This window comes from Sphaeramia orbicularis, chromosome 22, assembly GCF_902148855.1.
Source record: "Sphaeramia orbicularis chromosome 22, fSphaOr1.1, whole genome shotgun sequence".
NCBI lineage: Eukaryota > Metazoa > Chordata > Actinopteri > Kurtiformes > Apogonidae > Sphaeramia > Sphaeramia orbicularis.
Genome location: NC_043978.1, coordinates 32,589,381 through 32,609,527, shown reverse-complemented (window position 1 = coordinate 32,609,527; position 20,147 = coordinate 32,589,381). Strand labels below are relative to the sequence as shown.

At 37.3% G+C, this 20,147-nt stretch overlaps 2 protein-coding genes across 2 annotated transcripts in view; one reads left to right on the top strand and one right to left on the bottom strand.

Annotated features, from left to right (window-relative positions):
• The window catches only part of LOC115414331 (inositol-tetrakisphosphate 1-kinase), a 33,680-nt gene extending 30,037 nt beyond the window's left edge, over positions 1-3,643 (top strand). Inside the window, exon 11 of the mRNA XM_030127640.1 lies at positions 884-3,643. Within this exon, the coding sequence (XP_029983500.1) occupies positions 884-1,203 (320 nt within the window). The 3' untranslated portion in view covers positions 1,204-3,643. The remainder of the gene's footprint in view (positions 1-883) is intronic.
• Positions 3,644-9,825: 6,182 nt separating this feature from the next.
• On the bottom strand, positions 9,826-19,533 carry plk4 (polo-like kinase 4 (Drosophila)). Its single transcript, XM_030125890.1, has 15 exons — positions 19,355-19,533; positions 18,393-18,488; positions 17,976-18,071; positions 17,353-17,467; positions 16,279-17,260; positions 16,081-16,172; positions 15,327-15,652; positions 15,134-15,238; positions 14,527-14,629; positions 14,290-14,439; positions 13,966-14,194; positions 13,099-13,201; positions 12,333-12,470; positions 12,131-12,237; positions 9,826-10,262 (listed from the first exon to the last, which is right to left on the bottom strand). The coding sequence occupies exons 1-15, from the start codon at positions 19,382-19,384 to the stop codon at positions 10,151-10,153; spliced, it is 2,784 nt and encodes a 927-aa protein (XP_029981750.1). The 5' UTR covers positions 19,385-19,533; the 3' UTR covers positions 9,826-10,150.
• Positions 19,534-20,147: the final 614 nt, after the last annotated feature.

Genomic DNA, 20,147 nt, shown 5'->3' with positions numbered 1-20,147 from the left:
ACTAAAGCCCTGTACAGATGTGAATTAGGTCTCAAATTGCATTCATGTTGGTATTAATAATCCACAGACTATTATAGCTCCCACAGTGGGGTTTATTTTCATCTAAAGTACAACTGCACATTTTCAGAATTGAAGAAAAACATAGACAGAGAAACCAAAATCCTTTGGCATTTCAAGTCATATGATTGATCTCCCTAATATTGATAATATAACAGACCACTGATAAACAACAGTATGTAGCAAGAAAATAAAAGCACATGAAATATAATTACCACAAGGCCTGTAGATAATATAAAATGCACACAGGTACTGCTAGATCATGAAAGTATTTTTGTTCTTTTTATCTTCAGATTACTACTGAGGACCTTATGCATTCACAAAAAGTGATATACAAATATATGCCTTAAAAAAGATAGTCTCAATTTTATAATCATCCAGCAACATTAATTAGAGGGACATGCAGGTCATGGCTGTGTCTGCAGATCTTCAAAAAGTCTTACATTTCATTTTCCTAAATTTGTCTTGCTTAAAACTGATAATTAATCCTTAAATCTGGTGCTCAAAGGTCTTAAAAATTCCACTAATACAATAAATGATATTGCTCTATTTGCTTTGGAAGTCTTTTTAAAGAGTTTGTCAGATTTGTAAGTGGTGTTTAGTACTTTGCGGACACCCTTAAAACTTTACCCATCTCAAATATTGTCATGAAATATTTGCAGAATAATCTTTTTTATGTTTCAAAAGGTGTGGCAGCATCTGATCGATCTTATAAAGTCATACATCTGGTTTCCACAAACCCGCAGATGACCTGGCCTAACCACAGTCTGAATACAGTTTTCATCCAGTAGCTCCAGCCTCTAAAAATAGTCCCTCCTATTTCCAGGTTACGAGGGCGTCCCCGAGTTCTTCAACGACCTCCTGAACCACATCAGCAGCGTTCTCCAGAGCCACACCCCCGACTTCGCCCCCGCCAGCGAGCAGCCCAAAGGCCTGCCCGTGAGCACCACGGTACCGAACACGGCCGCGCCCGCCCCGGGCTGCTGCAGCATGCTGGGAAAGGAGGCCGGCGGCAGCCCCTGGATCGTAGAGGGCGACGGGGGGCTCAAGGGCCCGCGACAGAGACTGGGCTGCAACTCGGCCATGTCCCCCAACTTCCAGCAGCACTGTGTCTCCACGATAGCTACCAAGGCTTCCTCCCAGTGACTGATCCCCCGCCCCCAGTCCGTTTGACCATGAACAAAACGGATGACAACGGTGACAATAATAATGAATAATAATCATAATAATTATGATGTTAATGATGATAATATATCTAATCAGAAACAAACCTTTTCCTATATAGTTATTGAAATGATGGTGATTGGGTGTAAGCTTTTTCTCTGCCTTTTTGTATGTTTTGTTTTGTCTAATGAGACTTAACAGTACTGTAATGTGAACTTTTGGGAACTTTGCCTAAATAGCTGATTTTATTTTTCTCTCTTGTGTGAGTTCTCTGTAATGAAAAGGGTCCAGATGAGGTAGCTAATGGGAATGGCCAAAGCAGGACTGAAGCGAGTTGTGCCACTGAAGATGTGCAATGTATGATCCCTTGTGTTTCACTCAAGCAAATACACACACATACACACATAGGTACGTTTACCGGTGGTGTGTGTTTGTATTGTGGTCAATACCACTGACTCCTCTGCACAAAGCAACAGGGGAGAGGAGGGGGCTGGGCATTTAACACTACTCCGCAGATCCCAGGCTGCTGCACGACCGTAGCCGCTGACTGCAAAGAACACAACCAACACCAATGACAGACATGGATAGTTTGGGGGTTGAACAAACAGCTAAGCCATTTACTTTTCCGAGTGCCATCAAGTGTAGAAACCACAGAATTATCATCTGTTAAAAACAAAAGTGAATCTTGACGATCATGTGACCAAGTTTTGTTTTGTTTTGTTTTGTTTTTTAATGACTGTTTTTAGGTCTTTGTGTGTCAGATGCCTGTTAGGGTTTGTGCAGATGTTAGGTGTTCAACAAAAACAAACCGTGTCCTTTGTGTTTGATCCCAGTTAGAGTCGCTCCAGTTGCAGGAAAAAAAAATGAGGATCACATTCCGTTTGTGTTTGTGGATGTTTCCAGAGAATTCCATGATTTTTTCAGAATTCCAGTGGGATCTTGTGAGTTTTCTCGCAGGTTTTAGTCTCTCCACATGTCCTCAATGCTTGTTTCTGTAATGTGAGCCAACTACTCTCCTGAGGCCAACTTGACCTACGGACAGACGCGGAGCTGCTGTGTAGCTCGTCACTTTTCATTCGATTTGAAGCCGATTGTGTTAATTCGCAATGAATTATTCCACTAAATTAAGGAAAAATGCGTGTTGGAATACCCATCTTACTGGGTAGTAATCATACTGCTAGGCACTAGATTAGAGAAGGATAAATGACAGCAGTTGTAGATAACAGAAATGTATTCTGCTCAGTTGAAAAGCACTTCTTACAGTAAAAGAAATCAAACCTCAGCCTCACTGTTGAAATCTTTGTCTTCTGTTTCAGCTGCTGTATTTGTGTCACATGTTTAAAATCATTTCGAGGGAGTGTGGGTGAGGGAGTCCAGCTCTTGTTCCCAGTGTTCACTGTGAGATTTTTTTTTTTTTTTTTTTTTTTTTACTCCTTTTGTTAATATCTTTGTCCTGACAGCTACTAAGAGCAACTTTATTTTATTGAGATTTTATGGGGAAAATGTTTTATATAAATGAAAAGCACGTGATGTTTTGAACAAACGGTGGGGATTTACTTGAGCAACAGTAAAATGCTGGGACTGGTTGCACAGAAAAACAAACTCAAGGTGGCGCCAAAGGGACAGAGGAGCTTGTGGGTGGTACTGGTGTCTCCCTCTGGTATCTAGTGGGAACCAGGACCAACTTACAAACTGGTTTTCCTCTGAGCCTGCTGCTTCGTCTCTTGTCCCACAGAGCTCCTTTTAGCTGTCTGATTTCCTCCATCAGTATTTGACGGACCCACTGCCCTTTTGCTTGCCTTGTGATCATAAAAATCGGCATCACTGCAGCCATCTCACCAGCATCTCTCTGGGACAAGAAGACTATTGATGCACCGAGAAAATGTTTTGCACTCCACGCATCATACTGTGAGCTTACTATCATCCTTAGCAGTGTGTCTAGGGCTTAAAATCTCACAGTCTGAATGTGTGAAGAAACTGTAGGTTCACAATGTATCGGTGTTAAAGCGGGTTCAGAGGAAATCCTCCCCTCCTGTGTCCTTAATCGAGGCAGTTCTTCACTTCCACTCCGCTGTGAAGGGGAAATGTGTGTCTCTACCCATGTTGGAAAGGCTGGTATCTGTGTACACCACTATACCGTATGTCCTACGTTGTGTACTTTTTGTGCTTCTAAATGGGAAATAAATGGTTAATCATACCCTTAGTCATTTCTGCAACCCAGACAGTGTCATCATGCTCCCAGTTTTCCACCTGAATGTTTACTTGGGTGTCTTGTACAGTACGTGTATATATGCCTAAGCTTACATCCGTACAGTATGTTGTTTTGTATCGGTTCTGTAATTGAAAGGAATTCAAAATTTTGTGACCTTTTCTAATTAAATAGCCAAAACCAACACGGCGAAATAAACTATGTGAAACCTTATCTGACTGTATTTAATTCAGTTCTGATGACCTGTCACGTGATCAGATATAGATGTAGTGGTTGTATCCCCCAGTCAAAACACAATTCCCACACATTTTAAAGCTAAATCACTACTTTAACACTGATTTATAAGTAAAATGACTTGGGAATAAAAGTAGTGAAACATTACCAAGTTTGAGTCACTAATAAAGAAAAATTAAGTCTAAAATTTTGGTTGAAGTTTCCAAGATACAATCTTGGGTCAAAAAGGGAAATTGTGTGAATTATTAATGAGAGAATGGGTTTTACTCAAAAGGAATGTTTGTGTCAGAGCAAAATAATGTTTAATCGTTATGACACATTCACTGTACAGGTTCCTCCTAATGGAAGTTTTATAATCTATGGCAGGGGTGTCAAACATTTTGCCATGTGCAAAAATTCCGCAGTCTTGAATTGAATTAAGCACAAAAAAATTTAGCTTGAATTAAGGAAAAAATCTTGAATTAAGCCAAAAAAAAAATCTTCAATTAAGCAAAAAAAAAAAAATCTCAAATTTAGCAAAAAATCTTGAATTAAGCCAAAAAAATCTTCAATTAAGTAAAAAAAAAAATCTTGAATTAAGCCAAAAAAAAAAATCTTCAATCAAATAAAAAAAATCTTGAATTAAGCCAAAAAAAATCTAGAATCAACAACTTAGTTTTTTTTTTTTTTTTTGTTTTAGTGCAAAAAAATAACATTAAATTTTAAAAATATTTACATTTACAAACTATCCTGTAACAAAAAATGTGACTAACCTGAACAAATATGAACAGCCTGAAATGTCTAAAGAAAATTCAGCACAATTTTAACAATTTTTCTGTCTGTTCCTCAGTGTTTTTGTAGATCAGATCCATAATGCACATGTAGAAATGATAAGTTGAGGAATAATACTGTTAAAATTGCACTAAATTTTCTTATGTTTTTAAATTTAAATTTCAGTTTGTTTGTTTTTTTTGTTTTTTTATAGTTTATAAAAGTAAGTATTTTCATAATTTAGTAGGGTTTTTTACACTAAAACAAAGACAAAATGTTGGAATTGTCATTATTTATATGTTATTATGTTATTATTTTTCTGGTCCGGCCCACTTCAGATCAAATTTAGCTGAATATGGCCCCTGAACTAAACTGAGTTTGACACCCCTGATCAATGGTATAAATATACATAAACTAATGTATAATAACACTTTATCATATACAAAGAAAACATCAGCTAACTAGCACTTTTGTCATTTGTTTTCCAAAGTATGTAAGATTTAGATAGACAAGTCAGAAGATTTGTAAAAAAAAAAATTAAAAAAAAAACCAATTACATAGATAGATAGATAGATAGATAGATAGATAGATAGATAGATAGATAGATAGATAGATAGATAGATAGATAGATAGACCCTCAGTGTAATAAAAACATCTTTCATTCTTTAGTCATTGCTTCTTTTTATTTTCACCAACAGAAAAAGCTGTATCACAAGCTTAAAAAAAAAAAATAAAAAAAAACCAGATCCAAAACTATGCAGAAAGGCTTTTGTTTGTCCCTTCACAAAAATAAAACACTGAGGTCTACCACATTACATTTTCTGCATTTTTCTTCGGGTTCTTCATCTAAATTTGGTTTGTGCTTTTGATTTCATTAGACAAAATTTTTGTAACATTTTCTCACGTTACAGCCTTATTCCACAATAGATTAAATTCATTCTGTACCTAAAAATTCTACACGCAATACCTTATAATGATGAAGTGAAGAAAGTTTGTTTGTAACTTAACCCTTTCATGCACAGTGGTCACTCCAGTGGACAGTTCTTCTCCAGCTGTTCTCTTGTATATTCATGGATTTTGTTGTTTTAGTTCCATATCAGCCAACACAGTGGACACTTATGCACCATCCCATAATAATACACTGACATTTATACAATTACTGTAACTTTCCTGTTCTTGATAAACACGTTTGAGTGTAAGTCACTTGCTAATAAAAATTGGGAATACGATAAAATGTGAGAAAACATCCGATTAGCTGCTGTAAAAATGTTTTTGATTTGATAGTTTTCACACAGTACATCACTTTCTAATATTGTATTCTTTGCTTCAAAAACTAAACACACAGTGTCCAGCAGAATGGACAATTTTGGAACTCCATGAAAAATTATGAAGGTAGATTAGTTTCTTTATTGCTTTAACCAAAAAAAAAAAAAAAAAATTTCAATTAAAAAAAAAAAAAAAAAAAAAAAAATTCAATTAACCTTAAAAACCTTACTCAATAAAAGAAAAAGTGTTCAAATGCAATTTTTTGGATCTTAATTTTTTTTTTTTTTTTTTTTTTTTACATTTGTCTTATTTGGTACTTTCAATCATATTTCTGATTATTTTATTTAATATTTTATCAGTTAAATCACCCAAACTTGCTTTGTTTGACTTTGTTTTCTTGTAGTGGAATGAATCACAGTACATTTACTATGCTACAAGTACAAACCAAAAACAAATATTTTCAATCAAAAAAAAAAATTCAATCAAAGAAAAAAGTATTCAAATACAATTTTTTGGATCTTGAATTTTTTATTTTTTTTGCATTCAACATTTTTTTTCTTTGATTGAAATGTTTTTTTATTGCAATTTTTTTTTTGATTGAAATTTTTTTTATGGTTAGAGCGATAGAGAAACAAATCTACCTTCATAAAAAATAGGTTCAATAAAAAAATTCAATCGTACTGTTTTTTTCATGCCTAAAGAGGAATAAAAACATTCAGAAAAAAAAAAATCTGGACTAAGGTTCTCATAATTTATGCATGAAAGGGTTAATCAAAAATGAAAACCTCAAATGTAACATAAGTATTCACAATGTTTGCCATGACACTCTTCCTGCTTCTGATGTGTCCACCTGTGGTAAATCCATCTGATTGGACAGGAAGTGGAAAAGCACACACCTGTCTATAGAAGGTCTGATAGTTGACAGTGCATGTCAGAGCACAAACCAAGTCCAAGGAGTTGTCTGTAGACCTCTGACACAGGGTAGTATGGAAGCACACCTCTACGGAAAAGTAAAAGGGACATGACGGCCCACCTGCAGTTTGACCCAAAGGCACCTGAAGGACTGTGAGAAACTAAATACTCTGGTCTGATGAGACGAAGACTGAGCTCTTCGGCCTAAAAGTCAAAGGTCAGGTCTGGAGATTCATCTTTTGAACCGGACCAGGACCCTAAACACAGCCCAGATAACAGGGCTGTAACTTCAGGACAAATCTGTGAATGTCCAACCAGAGCCCAGACCTGAACCCCACTGAACATCTGTGCAGAGTCTGAAAATGGCTGCACCCCCCACCTATCCAATCTGATGGAGAGGTTCTGCATAGAATGGGAGAAACTCCCCAAAAATAGGTGAGTCAAATAATAATAATAACCCTCCGGTATCCCGTCCACCAAGGCCCTTACGAAGCACCAAGTGTGCCTTTTTGGCACACTTGTGGAATAATGTCAAAACATTTTTCATAAAGTTTGTTTTTAATTCTTTTACACTTTTTTCTATTTCATCAACTTGAGCTGTAAATAAAAATACCAAATACTCAATAATTGTCACATTTTTAACCCTTTAAATGCCATGTTTGTAATGTAAACAAACCATTTTTCTTGGATGCAAAAAACACAAAAACATTTTTTTTTTCAATATACTACATAAAAAGTGGATCACATATTATTTGATTTTTGCAGCCTGGCATATGTCAATGATTAACAGCAACATTGGTTAATTTGCATTATTATTTTTGGCACTAGGTCAAATGTTCAAAAATACTAGCATCTGTCACCAAGTGTGCCAAAAATGCACACCTATAAATCAAACTATTAAATATTATATATTGATTTATTTTTCTGCTCTAATTTGATTTTATTTTTGTAAATCAAGGTCAGCTCTAATCATACATATCAAATGGAAGAAATAGTGCATTTTAGGCACACTTGGGAGACAGATGCTAGTGTTGTAATTTTCTTTTGTTTACAACGTGCACATTTTAGTTGGAGGCCAGAATTTTAAAGATCATGCAAAAATGAGCAACTTTTGAATTCTAACCTTATTTAAATTGTGAAAAATAATATGAAATTTTTTAACATGAAGTGCAAAGTGTGCCTAAAAGGCGCACCCGGATACTGGAGGGATAATAGTAATAATAATAATAATAATAATGATAATAATGATAATAATAATAATACATTTTATTTATAGGTGCCTTTCAGGACACTCAAGGTCACTGTACAAAGTTCTTAAAAGTACAGGGTGGGGAAGCAAAATTTACAATATTTTGAGGCAGGGATTGAAAGACCGTGTATGACCAATTAGTTTATTGAAAGTCATGAGAATTTATTTGCCACAAGAAAATTTACGTAATAGAAAATGTTTTTATTCTATGTGTCCTCCTTCTTTCTCAATAACTGCCTTCACACGCTTCCTGAAACTTGCGCAAGTGTTCCTCAAATATTTGGGTGACAACTTCTCCCATTCTTCTTTAATAGTATCTTCCAGACTTTCTCGTAATAGTTTTGCTCATAGTCATTCTCTTCTTTCCATTCTAAACAGTCTTTATGGACACTCCAACTATTTTTGAAATCTCCTTTGGTGTGACGAGTGCATTCAGCAAATCACACACTCTTTGACGTTTGCTTTCCTGATTACTCATATGGGCAAAAGTTTCTGAAAAGGTATGGATAATAGTGTTAGGTATGATTATGACATCAATATATGTTTGGTTTCAAACAATTGACGTAGTGCCTGCTGAGAAAAAAACAACTAAATGTTCATTGTAAATTTTGCTTCCCCACCCTGTAAATAAAATAAATAAAACACAATTAAAATTACACATATACATAAATAAAACACGCAGGTTCATAAAATGGCAGTAGATAAAAGTGAAATTATGGAACTGAGTTGGCCTGTCTGAATAAATAATCTTAAACTGGGATTTGAAGGTGGTAATAGAATCACAGTTTTTGTCGGATGTCACTCATATACGCATCACTTACACAGACTTCAGGCTGTAATTCCAGCCAAAGGTGCATCAATAAAGTACTGATGAAATGCTTTGAATTCTTATGTACATGTTCTATATTTGTTTTTAATTTATAACACATTTACAAAAGTTTCAAACTTTTTCACTAGCTTTGAGATATTGTTTGTAGAATTTTTAGCTCATTTTTTGTTGTTTAATTAGGCTGTATCACAAGTACATTTACTTTTCAGATTCACTGAAATTGTTTGGCTTCAAAATCAGTCTCATAGTGTTAAAAATTCTACTTCATCTTATTTGACGGACAGTTCATTATAAATGAGTCTTGCATCAATTGCTTTATTCTGAGCTTAACCCATCGAGACACTAACCATCTACAAATAAAAACTATTTAAAAATGTTGATCCACTCATCCTATCAATACATGTAAATAATTGGTGTAAAATATAATTCGTCATCTTTTTATGTGGTCATCAGATATGACCCATTTGGACGTTCAGAGGCTCCGTAGTTACCGTGGAAACACCGTCATCTTCTACAACATTGATTCGCCAGTAAAACCCATGGAGTTGGATCAATGACAGTGGATGGAAACATTTGTTTTTACATAGTTAGCAATATCTTTGCTGAAAAAGTCAATTTTTCTGTTTTGATATAATTAACTTTGAATTGACTGAGTTTTCATGAACATCTACATGATCTGTGTATTAAAAATAGGAAAATACATGATTTACACCCAAAAAAAATGCAAAATAAAATGGGTAATAAAAAATAAAAAAGGTGATAATTCAGGTAGAAATGGAGAGAAATTAATTTGGTATAACTGCCACAAAAGTAGCATTGGGTCTTAATGGGTTAAAACCACACATTGTTATAAGATGCCAAAAGATGAGGTGTTTTCATCCCTAAAAATTATTGCAAACCTTCCATTATTTAAGTTAATGATTTTTTGAGGTTTGATCCATTAACTCCCATCTGTCCCTAAACTCTGCACTGTCCACTATGAAGTCAGAGCAATAGTGAATTTAGTGTTGTTTCCTCAGTGCACCAGAATAACACCTGTATCCCAGGTTGTTTTGTATATACTGTCGGTGGCTTGGAGTCGTACTTATCAGTGTTGTAACAGTGAAACACTAAAAGAGTTCTGAACTCTTTAGTCTCTTTCCATAAACATTAATTGTGGTGAATTTAATGTATAAAAGAAAACTGCAAAACAAAGTACAGATATTCTTCACTCAGCCTCCAGAAGTTTATTGCCTCAGTATTTATGAGTCACACATTTCATTTCATAGAACGATCGCAGACACTGATACAAAAGAAGTGACAGACATACAAACTTCTTCCCACAAGGCCAATTACGACGCTATACAAAATATCTACTTAATAAAATAAAATCTCTTTTCATAATCTTAAGTCTTCTGTACATGTAAAAAAAAAACACATATTTACAAAAGCACCGGACACAAGGTATAAAGGCTCTAATGCTACGTTCTGCGCTGCGGCGCTAATGTGATTGTAGGTGATGTACTGTCGGATTGGCCAACAGTCCGAGGATGGTGGAGAGACAGTGCAGCTTCTCTTTGACGTGCTCTGGCAACTTCTCATTCTCCATATACCTGTGAACACAAACGTGGATGGCAACAGGTCAGTAAAAACCTAAAGCTGACCATTAACGTCTAAGGGAAGAATTCCACCAGAACGTTGTAACACATTGTAATTCATGTGGTTTGGTGAGAGGAAACATTTGTGCATCTCCTTTTCAGGCTACAGAAAGTATAACCTGTGACATTAGATTCAAGTAAAAACTGAGTTTAAGAACAGCAGGGTTCAAACACATTTCTCCAGGTCAAATTCAAGCACTTTTCAAGTATTTTTAAGGGTCTATTTCAAGTTTTTCCCAGCACAGCACCTTATCGCTGGGGAAAAAAAAACACATAGCTACAGGAATACATAAAGGCCACTCATAATTATTTTTGTCACTTTTTATCACAATGTACATTGCATTATGCTATAAACCTCTAAAACACAGGTGTCAAACATGCAGCCTGGGGGCCAAATCCGGCCCACCAAAGGGTCCAGTCCGGCCCTTGGGATGAATTTGTGAAATGCAAAAATTACACTGAAGATATTAACAATCCTTTTAGTTCAGATTCCACATTCAGACCAATTCAATTTCAAGTGGGCAGGATTCAGTAAAATACTACCATAATAACATATAAATAATGACAACTCTATCTTTTTCTTTTTGTAAATTGTAAATATTTTTATGTATTTACACTAAAACAAAGTATAATTTTGCAAAAAATGTGGATAACCTGAACAAATATGAACAACCTGAAATGTCTTAAGAGAAGTCAGTACAATTTTAACAATATTCTGCCTGTTACTCAATGTTTGGTGTATTTGTAGATCCACTGTGATCTGTAAGTTATAATGTACATGTGTAAATGATAAACTGAGGCAGAATAGTGTTAAAATTACACTTATTTTTTCAGTTTGTTCATGTTATTCACATCTTTTGAAAGGATAGTTTGTAGATGTAAACCTTTTCATAATGTAAATTTACTTTTTTCATTCTAAAACATAGAGAAAAGTTTGGAGTTGACATTATTTATATATTATTGTGTTATTATATTACTGGTTCGGCCCACTTCTGATCAAAATTAGCTGAATGTGGAACTGAATTAAAATGAGTTTGACACCCCTGCTCTAAAATTATGTTTCATAATAGCAAAAACTTTTATTAATTTAAGAACACAAAGTTTTATCCAAAAAAAGAGAAGCCACTTGGCATTCTTCAGACACACTCGCACTGAGACAAAGGCTGGAGATGACCGGAGAACACCCGCTAATTTTCTCTTTTGACATAAAGTTTTATTTTTCCAAATGTGTCACCTCTCTGTAAGTAGCTGGCCTGACATCTAACCTGCCGGAGTTAATATTAAACATAAATGTCACATAATTGCAAGCACTTCTCAGACCTTGAAAACACAACATTGAAATTCAAGCATTTTCAAGGATTTCAAGCACCCATACAAACCCTGAAACAGGTGATTGACAGCTGTAATGACCAATCACTGTCAAGAGTACAGTAGTGGGGAAAAAAAAGTTTTCAGACACCCTTAAAATTTTACAAAATCTCAAATATTATAATGAAATATTTGCAGGAAAAAACCTCTTCTGAGTTTCATTATGTTCCTGAAACATCCAATTTTGACTGATGGACTAGTGCTGGAGAATGGCACAATACTTGGCAGAGTTCAGTGACTTAACACTATTCTTCAAGCAGTTTATTACAAATGCACAGGGTGTCCAAAAATCTTTCCACCACTATATTTAACTCCCTACTTCTCTGAAAGTGCAGATGACCAATTGAAATGCTGCATAACAGAGTACATTTTCTACAACCTATAAGTAAAGTTGAGCATTACATGTTGGACCGTGTAATGCTCTCCCCCTAAAAAAGACTAAAGTCATTTCCTACCTGGTGATCCGGCCTTCTGGAGACGTATATGTGATGCAGGAAACTCCTGCTTGGACCACCAGTTGGGAACCGTCGTTGAACTGCACCCAGACCTCTCCACTGGTCAGCTTAACATACAAAAAAAGATGACAATCAAGTTTTCCTCCTAAAGAGAGTTCCATCTATCTTTAATAATACAACAGTTTAACCACCATTTAACTACCTGGGACGCCCATCCAACATTGGGCACAAATATGGACTTGACCACTTTCCCTGTGCTCTGCACCAGGTCCTGTCGCACTGAGGAGTGTTTCTTACTCAGACTGGCTGTTGTGAAATCAGACCCGTCATAGGAGATCATCTGGAAGACAAAAGAATACATCTCTTTAGGGCCGATTATAGCATATCACCAATTAATCAATATCAATCAATATGTAACCAGTGTATTAACATTTCTGCTGCATGGATATTTGTTTTGCTCCTGTGTGTCTGTGCTGCCTGGAGAGTTAGAGGAATAGTAAAGCATGTTCAGTTTCACTTTGACAATCACGGACCGCTATCCCCCTGCCTTACAAACTATTCACCCCCCCATCCCTGTCCGTGCGCTTCCTGTGTACCTCACAATTTCATTCTGCAAGCGCGCCAGGGTATCAATATTATATATTAAATGTCGCTTACATTTTGAAGAATGACTTACCAAACAATTTTTATGTCACTACTTATAAAATGTAGATTCACATCTTTTCCCAAAAATCTACTCTCCCCAGCATAAAAACTACCATTACATAATATAAGACTATTATATCCTGTGTATATCAATGTTCTTATTTCAGATATTGGCTGATATATTGGATATCGCCCTTTTTTTTTAGCCCCTTAAAACCTGTATCAGCCCCAAAAATCCCATATCCGTTGGGCTCTACATCTCATTCTACCTCTTTAGCCATCCTGTTCATATGGGAACCATCCTGACAGCTGTGTGTACTCACTGAAGGAGTGATTTGTGGAGCTTGTGGAGATGAAGTAGTTTCAGGAGCGACTGGGTGTGAGGGCAGCGATGATGAGCCTTGGGAGTCTGGGTTCATGGGTCTCCTGCAAAACAGTGTTATTACAGGGTGCTTGCTCTTTATCCAAAGAAAAATCCCAGACTTTTTCAAAACTGCAACTTTTTCCCCAAGACCTTGACTTTATGTACTTTTAGACTTGTCTGCCTACTTTTTTGGTTGAGATTGTACCTGTTGTCTTTAGTAGAAAAGTTCATTTTAGTAAATGAATGAATGAATGAATGAATGAATAATTCGCAGTAAATTATGTTTTACTGACATTTTCAAAACACATGAAAATCACAAAGTGCATGGATATCACACAAACAAGTTTCACTACAACACAGCCAGAAGTATAAAAGCATGAACGTATAGACGAATGAATGTCATGTCTTCTCACAGACTGCGTGTTGGTTTGCTTCCCGCAAGTGTAATGTTTCCGTCCTGGATTCAGACACATGATGAATGACGACCTCCTCAAGTTTAACACGTAGGCTTTGATTGGTATCATTCCAGTACCAACCGGTTAGTGAAATCATATCAATTTTTTATATGCTTTCCTCATGTATTTCTTATCTTAATAGATTACGTGCCTTAGAGCATACTCTAAAATTCGACTATGTGAGAAACTTTTTTTCCATACATTATTAAAACTTTCACACAAAATTCCAGACTTTTCAAGGTCTGGAAAACAGCATTTCAAAATTCCATACTTTTTAAGACTTTCAAGACATGCGCAAGTACTCCATATTAGCCAAAAGAAAGACTGCTAAACTAATAAGGGGTGTATAAGTCATTGTGTGTTCCTCTCACCTGCCGATAGTTATGGGGAAGAAGGGGACGTTGCTGCTGCTGCGCTGCTCCTCTGCGGTGATGGCGGCCTCCAGAGACAGACACATGCTGTGGCCTTCATCCGACAGCTCCACATACTGCTTGCTCTCTGGGCTCAGGCCGCTCAGACCCACCTCCCCCTTCACTGTGTACGACTTCCCACTTTTCTCCACCACACGCACCAGCTCCGATGTCTTGTGGGTCTTTGCCCCTGCTCAGCGCACATGTTTATAGGTCATTGAGTGTCAATTTGGAAAGAAACAGCTAAACAGAAACTATCCAAGTGTAGCTGTGGTCTTTACTTACCGTCATAAAAGCAAACCTCCAGGTCTGCGTTGGGAGAGTTTTCCATCAGCATCACCTTCGCGTACTTGGTGTAAAGGGTCACTTTGGGAGTCTTGGATTTCACGAGCTGGATAAACTTGGATGCATACTGGTATTTCTTCCAGTATTTTTCTATAGTAGAAACAGAAACACTACATGATAAAAATGCCTGGTCTTGAATCAGTAGAAGTGACAGGGTAGATTTTATAATTAACAAACCTGGTAGGTCGTCATAGCTACAGATGAGAATGTCCTCTGGAGGAGCAGGTGGACAGTCCATCACAGGGAAACCTTTACCACCATTAGGCTGATATATCGTCACCTACAACATATCATCAGGTACAATTCATACGATTACAGAGGCCATTTAAACTCAGTCTGCAGAGCTATCTTAGCTTTACATTTTCATCAGTTATTTTTATTTAGTCATTTGGCTGTTTTCTTTTTAATTTCAGATTTGTTAGTTTTATGAGAGCATAATTTGTTTTATATTTTGTGAAATCTTATTGTACTTCAGTTTTAGTTTTTCAAGTGGAGAAAAATGAAGAATGAAATGTTGCATGACATCAAATATGAGACACAAAACCAAAAATGGTCCCATATGGTACACAGCAATTTGATTTTAGTACACAATAACAATGAACACTGGGGGAAAACAATAACAACACTGATTTCACTAACAACAGTACTGACACATTTATATTTCATTTTACTTTCTATTTAGTATTTGAGACTATGGTTTTTGCTCTCATTTCAGTTAACATTTTTTTTTTATTGCCATCACACAGTCTGTCAAATTAATAACTCAGTGGTGCAATGAGCTCACCATTGAACCATCACAGGAAATGCGAAGGACTTCTTTAACTCTCTCCTGACCACCGTGGCATTTTAACAGCTCCATACACACTTCACCTGTGTCCAGGATGCTCACCTGCAGCATAGACGGAGCAGAATTAAACGTCAGCCATTTATGCATCAGCTCACACTGTGAGAAACAAAAAGCACAGAGCAACTCTTACAACGGCATTTTTGGTCTTCTGTCTGATAGGCTTCAGTCTGGATGCACACAGTGGCAAGACTATGTCCCGCAGCGCTTTCTTCTCCTTTTCCACACAGGGCTTAGCAGAGGGGGGCTTTAACTCTCTGCTGTGAGGAGGCTGAAACTCAGCTCCAGGTATATTCTCCCTGTATGAGTCATGGTTCTGGAGATGTGAAGGGTGCAGGTGGTGCTGAGGATTCACACCTCGGCCCACAGGCACATCTGTCCATGAGTTATGGACCCCCACAGGTCCTCTGGTGTTGTGGAAACTCCCACTGCTGCTGCCTGCAGGTTTCTGCCCAGAACCTGACAAAAGAAAAGAAATCATTCAGACAGATTTACCTAATTTTACATCTTTATCTCTCAATTAGATCCTGCTACCATATTTTGGTATTGATTTAATAACACAGAACCATAGGAAAAGTTGAATAAGACACTTCTAGAGACTCCCTGTAAATAACGAGTCTTTAAAAGCAATGCTATCTGCTTTGGTGCCATATGAATATAAACTGAATTCAAATACAGTGCAACATCAAACATTTAGCTGTTCCTGTCCATCAAGCAAGTGCCACAAAAAATGGCCTTAATTCATATTTAATATCACAAGGTTTTCTGGAGCCCAATTGAGGCCCTGCTATGATTTTTTTTTCTTTTACATGTACAAAAGTGAAATAAGGCTTCTAAAATCAAGCGATGATTAAAATGATTAAAAAGAAGCATATCATCAACTTTACCCTCATTATTGAGCCAATGTGTAACTCCATCCACGTCTTGAAATTGTAAGTTTGGCAAATGTGCGCTGTTTATGGATAAGGGATATCCCAAACTGAAAGAAAAAAAAACAAACAAACAAACAAAAAAACATTGTATAAGCTGTTAGTCTCAATAAGTTGAAAATGAAATAAAACACAGTGAATAAAGAGACTACTTACTTTCCTGACTGTTTGACAGGGGGAGAGGGGAGTCTTCCATGCTCTGAATATGGGTGAGAGGTAGTAGACATGGGGAACACAGGTCTTCCTAAGTCACTCACAGTTTCCTCTGAATGGCATCTCACAAGCTCACTGTGACTAGAGCCGTGCCCTGGTACGACAGAGCCTGACCGATCTGAGGAGTGGGCCCTCCTTAGGTAGCGAGAATGTGGCTGTCCACTGTCTCCAGTATCGACAGCCCTGCTTCTGCTCTCTCTTTGAAATCTGTCTTGCAGATGCTGCTGCTGCCACTGGTCTCCATCCTCAAAACAGGCACTGTTAGGTTGGCGTGGGAGACTAGGGATGGGTGTCATGCGGTTAGGCAGGGTGGAGCCAAACATGTGCCTGGTTTTCCTTTGGAGTCGGCTGTTGCTGCTGGCTGAGGTGGAGGATGTACAGGCTGTGGAGATGGTGGCAATGCCACTGTCTATAGATCCTTCGTCCTCCAGGCGCAGCTCCTTGGTCCTGGCCAAAAGGCTTTCTGTCATAAACGGGTGGTCCAGCACAGCAGATAGACTAGGCCGCTGGGCAGGGTCCTTCTGCAGCAACTGATGGATCAGGTCCTGAGCCTCCACAGAAACATGACTTGGCATCTCATATTCACCAAGAACAACTTTCGAGAGTGTGTGTTTGACAGTGTCTGTATCAAAAGGAGGACGACCCATTAGGAAGGCATAGAACATGCACCCAAGTGACCAGACATCGGATTCCAGGCCATGAGCACTGCGGGTGGCCACCTCCGGGGAGATGTAGTTCGGTGTCCCACACATGGTGAAGTGCTTTTCATTTGGGAGTTTGAGCTGAGTGGCCAGACCAAAGTCTCCTATCTTAATGTTCATATTGCTGGTCAGCAGAAGGTTGGACAAGGTCAGGTCTCGATGTAAGATGCCATGGGTATGCAAATACAGCATTCCTTTAACAATTTGATGCATGAAATGCCTTGCTGTGGAACAGAAACAGTTTTTCAGAAGGTAGGCAACTTTTGAAACACTTAAACTGTTCAAAGCATCAAATAATAGTTGCCAGGTGAAATACCTTCATCCTCAGAAAAAGCCTGCTTGCGCTCTTTGAGGTATCTGCTCATTTCTCCATTATGGCACATCTCCAACACCAGGTATACATAGTTGCTGTCCTCAAAATAGTTGTACAGCTTCAAAAAGAAATGACATAATACTGTATTTATCACAAGATCAAAGCAAGAAAACACAAAAATTAAAAATGCACAACTATGGGTTGGATGTGAAAATATGTCGAAAAATTTTAAACAGTATTAATCACATGTGAATGGAAAAACAGATTTTTTTCAAGATTCTTAATTGTAGTGGTCCAAGAAATTCTGAGCACTGTCTACTATAAAACTATTGGTTTAATCGGACAGCTGCTCATTTTTCAAAGTAATTTAGTCTCCCTAATGGCTTTTGAGTGAGAGTGATTCTGATCAAAGTCATTACCAGAGACCGTTCTGCACAATAGGTAACCATGACAATAAATACAAAAGCCGATGCACACAGATTTCATTACAGTCATAATATATCTAATTTCAGAGGAAGCTGTAACTGTAACTTTTATAATCAATACAAAATAAAGTTTAATACACAGAAGCAGGCTTATTGTATTGTTATAATGACGAGATATGACATAAGCTCAGCGATTGTTACCTCTAGTACCGAAGGATGTTTCAGTCGGCACTGAATCTCCACCTCATTTGTCACACGTTGGACCATACCAGCTTTGTGCATTGCCTTTTTGTCAATCTGCAGATGGGAATAGCAGATAATTATATACCTGTCACTCATAGGATCAAAACGTAAAGTGCTACAGCTGGATGGTTTTGTCTGGAGTCTAATCATCAATCTGTTGCCCATAAAGACAGTAACCTGTTGAGACCTCATTTGTGGGGAGTCAAGGGACCACAAGATGCCCATGGGAGGCAGCAAGGGTATAATAACACAACATTTCCAGCATACAATTTAACTGTCGGTCACAGGTGGATGGCTGCAATTTACTTTTCTGTGTTAACGGTACAACATGCTATAATTACCTCATATTATCAACAAAGACATAAATGGCCTTACCGTTTTAATAGCAACCTCCAGACCAGTCTTGATCGATTTTGCTCGATAAACACATGCAAAGGAGCCTTTTCCAAGGAGGGTGAGGACTTTAAAATCCTAAACAGGGATAAAGAAAGACATTATCAAATAAATTAAACAGCAAATCACAGTAACAAAGCAATATAATGTAAAGGACAATATAAATAATTCCAGAGACAGGATTCCTAGAAAGCAGGATACCTCTATCTTCATCTCCTGACCGTAAAATAAACTTGTCTCCTCATTTTTGCTGGTTTGAATGTCAGGAGAGAGGTTTTCGAAGAAATAATGCAGAACTTGATCAAACACAGTCCCTCTAGCCTGCGACATGCTGGAGGTACAGCAAAGAAAGGACAACCCTGAGGACGGTCCTAACGATTTTACATTGGAGAAACGCTACCACAACAAACGTTAACTGACAAACAAGCCACCAACACCTGACGCTGTCATATGGCCAGCCAAACCCCCTTAATTATCGCGGCTCTGCTCCCGCTGTCGAGGACTACTTGTAGCCGTTTCTAGGCATCGAGGTTACCAAACTAATGCGGTGGCAAGAAACAACGGGTCCCAAGAGACACGGTGACAGCACAGTCTGCAGATGTTAATACTCCTACCAGTAACAACAACCATAACACTGTACATATATTCAAGTAACGCTAATGTAAAAGTTAGACCAATTTGATTGAATGGTTAGCTAGCTTAAATTAGTCAACACAGCGTTGTACTACAGTACAGTTATAACTAGAATGTAAAGGGTTTTTTTGTTTTTTTTTGTTAAAAGTATCAAACCACATGGCAGTTCTCTCATTATTATTCGTGTCAGACAACTTCCAGTTCCCTTATAACCAGCTACTTTAATTGTAACTATAAATATGACTAACAGCCAACAGGTCGAGTTAAGCGATAAGTTAGCTAGTGGGCGTTAGCTTCACAAAAGAACTCACCTCAATTTTATCGCCGATAGAAACACTCATCGTGCCCGTTTTTCGCTTCGCAAATGCATGTAGAATTCGGACCGTGTTCCCCGCTCAGCCGTGTTCATAGAGCCTTGGTACAGGAATCCTTGTAGGGTGAATTAATGTTGTTGTGGTATTCCCCTCCAAAACTTTACCATTGCTTCCATTTTGAAAATATGCGCCCGTTACTGACGTCCCTGCGTCACGGTCGTACGTCATCCGACAACAATAACACGCCCACTTCACAGACTCTATGGACGACTCGGAAAACTGAACACTACTCAAATATGTGTTTTACAGTAGATACTCCTATCATTTCTTTGTATGCCTGAATGTTTTATTTGGCGATTGTTGTTATATGGTTTGTATATTATATTTATCTACTTTTTACAGCTTGTGTTAAAAAAGACACGAAGTTCATAGTAACCATAATGTTGCATAATCGTTGTTAACTTCTTTTTATGTTGTTTATTTACTAAGCGTTGTTTGTGTTACCTGATGGACTAATTACATCAATCAATCAATCAATCAATCAATCAACCAATCAATCAATTAATCAATCAATCGATCTACCGTGTCAAAAGTATGTTCATCTATTTGTTAATTGACAGACGGAATGAATATAACCATAACATTTATTAGTTTTCATTTAGTTATTTGCTTATTTTGCTTTTCAGACTAGTTCTGAATAGGTAAATAAATACAGCATTTATAAACTTCCTTTTATGATTTTTTTGTACTGGTGTTTGTGTTAGTTCATGGACTGATTATTACTATAAAA

Coding starts and splice junctions, on each gene's coding strand:
- plk4 (XM_030125890.1), bottom strand. CDS start 19,384: ATGAGTGTTTCTATCGGCGATAAAATTGAG. Junction 18,072..18,392: donor TGGAGGTTGCTATTAAAACG/GTAAGGCCATTT, acceptor TCCCATCTGCAG/ATTGACAAAAAGGCAATGCA. Junction 17,261..17,352: donor GGCTTTTTCTGAGGATGAAG/GTATTTCACCTG, acceptor TCTGTTCCACAG/CAAGGCATTTCATGCATCAA.